The sequence below is a fragment of the Carlito syrichta genome, unplaced genomic scaffold, assembly GCF_000164805.1.
Source record: "Carlito syrichta isolate Samal-C Ts95f unplaced genomic scaffold, Tarsius_syrichta-2.0.1 Scaffold304507, whole genome shotgun sequence".
Classification (NCBI taxonomy): domain Eukaryota; kingdom Metazoa; phylum Chordata; class Mammalia; order Primates; family Tarsiidae; genus Carlito; species Carlito syrichta.
The window spans coordinates 128,547-134,930 of NW_007248603.1; the positions used below are offsets into that span (position 1 = coordinate 128,547).

Here is a 6,384-nt window from a genome sequence, read left to right on the forward strand (position 1 = left end):
GTGGGAGTGAACGAGAAAACGTTTTGCGAGCCATATCCCATTCTAAGGCCTGAAACCCACAAAACTGAAAACTCAAGCGCTTGAGGTAGCCTTGTCTTCGGGGTTCACTGGGGCCAGAATTAGAAGGTGCTTAGACTAAAAAAAGGGGTCAGGAGAAAGCAGGGTGCCCTGCAGTGCATGCGGCCCCTTCCCACCGCCAGGAGTCTCGGGTCTCGCCCTCCCGCACACAGGACAGCGGGACCTCACTACCAACCCATCGAATCCACGCGATCCTGGGCCTCGGCCATCTTGGAGCCCCCCCCCCCGGGGAAGCTTTCCAAAAAAGCTTCAAGTTCCCCCCTAAAAGACTTCGCAAAAGGAGTCGATGCATTCGCACAAACCTGATCCGGGGCGCAGCCACGTATAGGAAGACGGGGAGAAGGAGGAGGAGGGGCAGCAGACCAACCATCTCTGCCGGCGGCGGCATGCAGCGCCAGAAGGTTCCCCGGCTGCGCGGCCCGCTACGGCTCCCTTTCCTAGACACGCCCCCATCCCCGTTGCGACGCCCGAGAGCAAGGCCCTCTGGGAAATGTAGTCTATATCGTGGCGCCGCAGGCCGCCTACAGACGCTGGGAGTTTCAACTGTGCACCAGATGCAATCCCAAGCCATCTAGGGTCTAAGGTCTTGGGATCACCCTACCAGCTCGCCCTCTGGCCACCTGCGGCTCTTGTGAAATCCCCCCAGGTCTCTCTCTGTCTCCCTTGGCTCAAATCTAGTCACGGGTTCATTCTTCCCCAATTATGGCTAGGCGGTTACCACATGTCATCTCCTGGAGATCAAATGTTGGAATCTAGGAACTGTCCTAAGGCTGATTACACAGGAGAGGAGCGGTTGGAGTCTGACCGTTGGTAATGTGGAGGGAGTGTGAACCCTTCCTCCTGGGGATTCCTCATTCTATGGTGAGGAAGCCATAGGTTCTTGAGGACATTCCCAGGACAATCACTTCCTTGTGTCTGTTTTGAATTATGACGGTGACTATCACGATTTTCCTGATGTGTTCAATATGAATGGATAATACACTTTTGCTGATGATGTGGGTCACTTATGTATTAACTCCCAGGGTAGCAATGAACTTCTCAGATTGGCACAGTTGGTTTTGCCACCCCGTGGAAGTATTTAATCCTGTCTTGAATTAAGGCCATGAACATGTTCTCTGGGAATGAGTAAGTTCCTGTTCAGTTTCTTTCATCTAAGGCCTATTTCCTGGGAGTGTGTGGAGGATGTTTTAACAAGTCGGTATCTGTGACTCCCTGACTACACCCAGTACTGTTTTTTGGTTCTTTTGCATAATTTTCATTTAATTGAAAGACACATGCCCCAAGGTCAGTTGAACCAATATATTTCATAGCAATTGGAAAGGAGAGGGTTTCATACAGTACATATTCCTACCAATTTAACATTAGATGACCTAGTAATCACATTTTGTCACATTCTCATCATTGTGTTACTTAATATTTGTATAGGATTTTTCATGTGTTTTGTTCCTTATCCATGCGCTCATCCATTTGAAAAATGTTTATGGTATTCCTATAGTGCGCTGAAGTCCAGCAGAAAGCTAGGAAGAGATGACTTCTGCCCTCCCAGAGCTCATGGGATGTCAGGAAAGACTTTAAACAAATGTCTACTGTAAATAAATCACAATGAGGGTTATGAGGGGACACAGAGAAAATTTTGGGAGTTTATAGTGGGAAGGCCTCTCCTGATCTAGGTATCAGGAACAACTTCTTTTGAGGAAGTAGTATTTGGGCAGAGGCCAGAGGGAAGTTAACAGGCAAGCAACATACAGGCAAGAGTGCTCTGAACAGAGAAAAGAGCCCCTCCCGAGGGCTCAGAGAGCAGTGTGCACTAGTATGTTGGGAGCCAACATCTGTAACCACACAGCTGAGGCCTATGAAGGCCTATTCAGAAGGTCGCCTCTGAGACAAGGATATAACATCAAGTGTGTGCATATGAATAGTAATCAGTGTATTATAAGACAACAGAATTTTCAATATTAGGAAGTGACAGTCTAAAAGAAAATCTTATATCCTATGAAAAATGCACAGCAGAATTATTTTATATCTCTTCTTCTTTCTAAACTGTTTTTCTTCTTAATATTTTTAGCTGTTATTTCCTGGTAAACTGATTGATTAGCTTTTGTTCCAGTATGTAGTTTCACTTGGGGTTAAGATTAGACGTTATAACTGTAATAATAGTTTTATTATGTTGCCTTTGGTCAAGCAGAACGTTCTTGGTTTTTGTACGTGCAGTAACTTTCAGCTTGCTTCAGTCCCCGGCTGTCGTCATGGCAACTGTGCAGTTCATTGTTTTAAGTGGCATGGCAGGTTTTGAGACGTAGGTAGTTTCCACATAATAGACAATCAGATTTAGGTTTTAGGTTAAAATGTCATTGAATTAAGTTTTATAGAACATAGAGTAAGTTCATAATTTTTATACTTATTAGTACTAATGATAAGGTTTGTAATAGATTATAGTAGGATAATAGTTGCATTAGAATTTAGACATGGTATTATAAGATAAGTAATTAATAAAGTATAAAAGACAATAGTTTAGATATTTGAAATTTATAGAAGTGTGATAAAATTTAGGTAAGGATAAATCATAGGTAATTAATATACAATCATAGGGCAGTATAGAAATGTAGTAGGTTATAAGAATTATAAAAATAAAATAGTATAAAATTAAGGTAATAAAATTAAGTCATTTAAGTAAACTTATAGATTATAGTATAGTGTAAGTTGATAATATTAATCGTTAAAAATATTAAAAGTTAGTAAAATTGGATTGAACTTAGAGTTAACTTGGAAAGTTTTTTAATCAGGGTTTAGAACATAGAGTATAATATGAATGATTTATTGAACATTGTGGAAAACATTTTGAACAATCTGTATTGAAATTGTGCACCTGTGATTCATACATCATGGAATTGTAATTGTTCACTGGGAACTTAAAAGTCTTGTGATGGTACATGATTTGTAAAGCGCATTACACATCAATGAACTTGTACGCCCCCAGCAAGTAATTGTCACACTGCTGGAGATTATAGAAAATGGTATATAAGTTGGAAAAAGTTTGAATAAAATTGGCTTCAGTCTTGGCCAGACTGTTCCCAGAAGAGCTGCCTCTGAGTAGTTTCTTCTCTCCGTTCTGACTCACTGGTGCGGTCCTAATCCCCCTCGGTCAGTGCTGGTCACCGACACTAGTACAACAGAAAACACTGGTCTAGCTGACACATGGGCTAAGGGGTAATGCCAGAAATGGCAAAAATAGCCAGTGATTAAATAGGGCTTACTATATGCCAGACTCTGTCCAAGTTCTTTTTAATGTATTAATTCTCTCTCTCTCTCTCTCTCTCTCTCTCTCTCTCTCTCTCATCAGAGTCTCATTCTGTCGCCCCAGACTAGGGTGCAGTGGCACAATCACAGTTCACAACAGACTCAACCTTATGGGTAATCCTTCCACCTCAGCCTTTCAAGTAGCTGGAACTACAGGTGGGCGCCACCATGCCCGGCTAATTGTTTTTTATTTATTGTAGAGATGAGGTCTCAGCAAGTTGCTCAGGCTAGTCTCAAACCCCTGGGCTCAGGCAATCCTCTTCCCTCTGCCTCCCAAACTGCTGTGATTACAGGCATGAGCCACTGTGCCTGGCTGTATTAACCCTTAATTCCCATTACCACTCTATGAGGTAGGTAATATATTTTTTCCTATTTTACAGACAAGGAAGCTAAGGCACAATGAGGTTAAATAAGTTAGCTCAGGTCATAGTAGCAGAGCTGGGATTCAAACTTAAGCAGTTGTATCCAGGATCTGTCGTGCCCTTAACTATTGAACCATATGCTAAAAGATGAAACTGAAAACCTTCTACCCATATGCATGCACATTTGCATATCCATGCACGATTTGCATGTAATTTCTGGTGGTTTATGGATACATTGAAGCCATCCATGGAGTCCAGATTAAAAACCACTTGTTAAATCTGATCATTGGTTGGGCACAGTAGTTTATGCCTGTAATCCATAAATTTTGGGAGACCTAGGCAGGAGGATTGTTTAATGCCAGAGTTCGAGACCAGCCTGGGCAACATAGTGAGACCTCATCTCTACAGAAAAAAAAAACCCCAAAAAACAGAGATTAAAAACCCGATCATTGAATATGAGTAAGCAGATGAGTTGCTTCAAGAAGTTGTGACAGAGAGGACAGCTTTGAGGAACACTGACATTATGAAATGGGTAGAGGGAATCCTGAAAATGAACTGAGAAAAAGGGGCCACAGACATATTGGACTGGGTTCAATCAGAAGAGAGAAACCACACAATAATTTGAACAGGGAAAGTTTAAATAAAACATTATTAACTATAACAGGGGATTGAAGTGATGAGGGACTGGCTTGCATAGGGGTTGTTAAACTTATTCTGAAAAGAAAAATAATTTAAGCTTTGGGAGTCATTTGGTCTATGTTACAGCTGCTCAACTCTGTTGTTATAAACGTGAAAGCAGTCACGGATAATATGTAAACAGATGTGCATGACTGTGTTCCAAGAAAACATTATTTACAAAAAGAAGCAGTGGGCTAGACTTGGCCTTTAGGCTATGGTTTGCTAATCGTGGGCTAATAAGAAGAAAAGAGAACTCCAAAAAAGATTTTTAATAGAACAGATGTAATAAAAAAAAATAACAGCAGATATAATACGGGGGTGTGTGTACAAAAAAAGGAATTATCTTTTGGAGGTCAGGCCCCTTGTAGTACAGGCTTCCCCTGCTAGGTAAGTATCTAGGAACCCACTGGCATCCATGTGCCAGCTAACATTGTTGTGAGAAGCTGCATTCAGCTTCAGTGAATATTTTTCTGGAGATTCTTTCAACACATTTGCCCATTTCGTGATGGGTGATTTACACGAACAACCTGCCCACACTGTGCTGAGTGTTCAGCAGTTTCTGACCAAAAATGGCATGGCCCCCATACCCCACCCTTCCTGTTCACCCATCCTCACTCCAAGCAACTTTTTTTGGTTGTTGTTTCTCTGGAGGAAATAAGTCCTCAAAGAGAAACGTTTTGATTGTGTGAAAGAGGTGAAACAAAACACAGCAGAAGCACCTAAAAGGCATCAAAATTGAAAAATCAAAACCTGTTTTGAGCAGTGGAAAAAGCATCTTGACAGGCGTATTGCATCATATGGAGAGTACATTGAAGATGACTGACGTTTAAACATGTAAGAATACATACACAACTTTATAATGAATAAATTACGGGATTTTTGGATCCCCCATAGTATATAAAAGCCTCTATCTGGGACTGAGAAAGAGCTCCCATGGAAGAGACCTCTTCCAGTCCACCTCTTGCTGGAGAGGGCATGGGTGTGGCATACTGAAAGGCAGAGAAGTTGCTGTGGTGCTGCAGCCTATGGAATTGCTGGAAATCCACTGTTTAGGGTATCAAGGAGGTGTCTCATGGAGGCACTCTGAACCCCTGAGGGGGAGGAAGTGCTGTGGGGAAGCTACAGGCCACTGAGTGCCAAGATGGCAGGAGCCCAGTGCAGCAGAGGCCACGCTTGCTGCAAGTGCTTGCTGAACTCATCCATCCAGCTACCAGTCCACCTTTGTCTATGTGCACATGACTGCCCCTCATCCACCTGGCCGTCAGAGAGATGAGAAACAGATCCCATTACCATGACGTCAGCTCCTGTGAATGCTTTCCTGACCCCGAAAGAAGTTTAAAGAACCCCTAGTCTCAAACATTAGCCTTTAGGCCTCTGCCCCCCCACCAATCGCAGAGAGGTGGATCCATCCTCTCTTTCTGATCTACATTCCGAATAAACTTTCTTTTCTACTCTAATGTCTGTGCAGTTCTTTGCCATTCCTGTAGCACTGGTTCACTGACCTAACAAAAACTCTCATCACTTGGGTTTAGGAAAATAAATCACCCAGTTTTTTAAATGGTCAAGTGATTTGGACAGATATTTCACCATAGATATACAGGTGGCAAATAAGCTTATGAAAAAATGCTCAATGTCATTAGACATTGGGAAATTCAAATTAAAACTACAATAAAATACTATTATACACCTACTAGAATGCTAAAATAAAAGGCTGACATACCGAGTATTGATGAAAATGTGGAGCAATTGACACTCTCAAATACTACTTTTAAGGATGTAAAATGGTACAACCACTTTGGAAAACAGTTTGGCAATTTCTTAAAAAGTTAAACAGGCAAGCCGGGCTCGGTGGCTCAGCCTGTAATCTCACGCCTTGGGAGGCTGAGGTGAGTGGATTGCCTGAGCCCGCAGGTTCAAGAACCACCTGGGCAACTTGGCGAGACCTCATCTCTACAATAAGTCAAAAAAT

The 6,384-nt window shown here is 42.3% G+C and overlaps 2 protein-coding genes across 5 annotated transcripts in view; one reads left to right on the forward strand and one right to left on the reverse strand.

Annotated features, from left to right (window-relative positions):
* The window catches only part of RDH11 (retinol dehydrogenase 11 (all-trans/9-cis/11-cis)), a 22,156-nt gene extending 21,704 nt beyond the window's left edge, over positions 1–452 (reverse strand). For all 4 annotated transcript variants that reach the window (XM_008060065.2, XM_021713365.1, XM_008060064.2 and 1 more), the window contains exon 1: positions 381–452. In XM_008060065.2, coding sequence (XP_008058256.1) covers positions 381–448 — 68 coding nt within the window. In that variant the 5' untranslated portion in view covers positions 449–452. The remainder of the gene's footprint in view (positions 1–380) is intronic.
* Positions 453–3,808: 3,356 nt separating this feature from the next.
* RDH12 (retinol dehydrogenase 12 (all-trans/9-cis/11-cis)) overlaps positions 3,809–6,384 on the forward strand; it is a 25,048-nt gene continuing 22,472 nt past the window's right edge. Inside the window, exon 1 of the mRNA XM_008060066.2 lies at positions 3,809–3,836. The gene's annotated coding sequence lies outside the window, so the exon portion shown is untranslated. The remainder of the gene's footprint in view (positions 3,837–6,384) is intronic.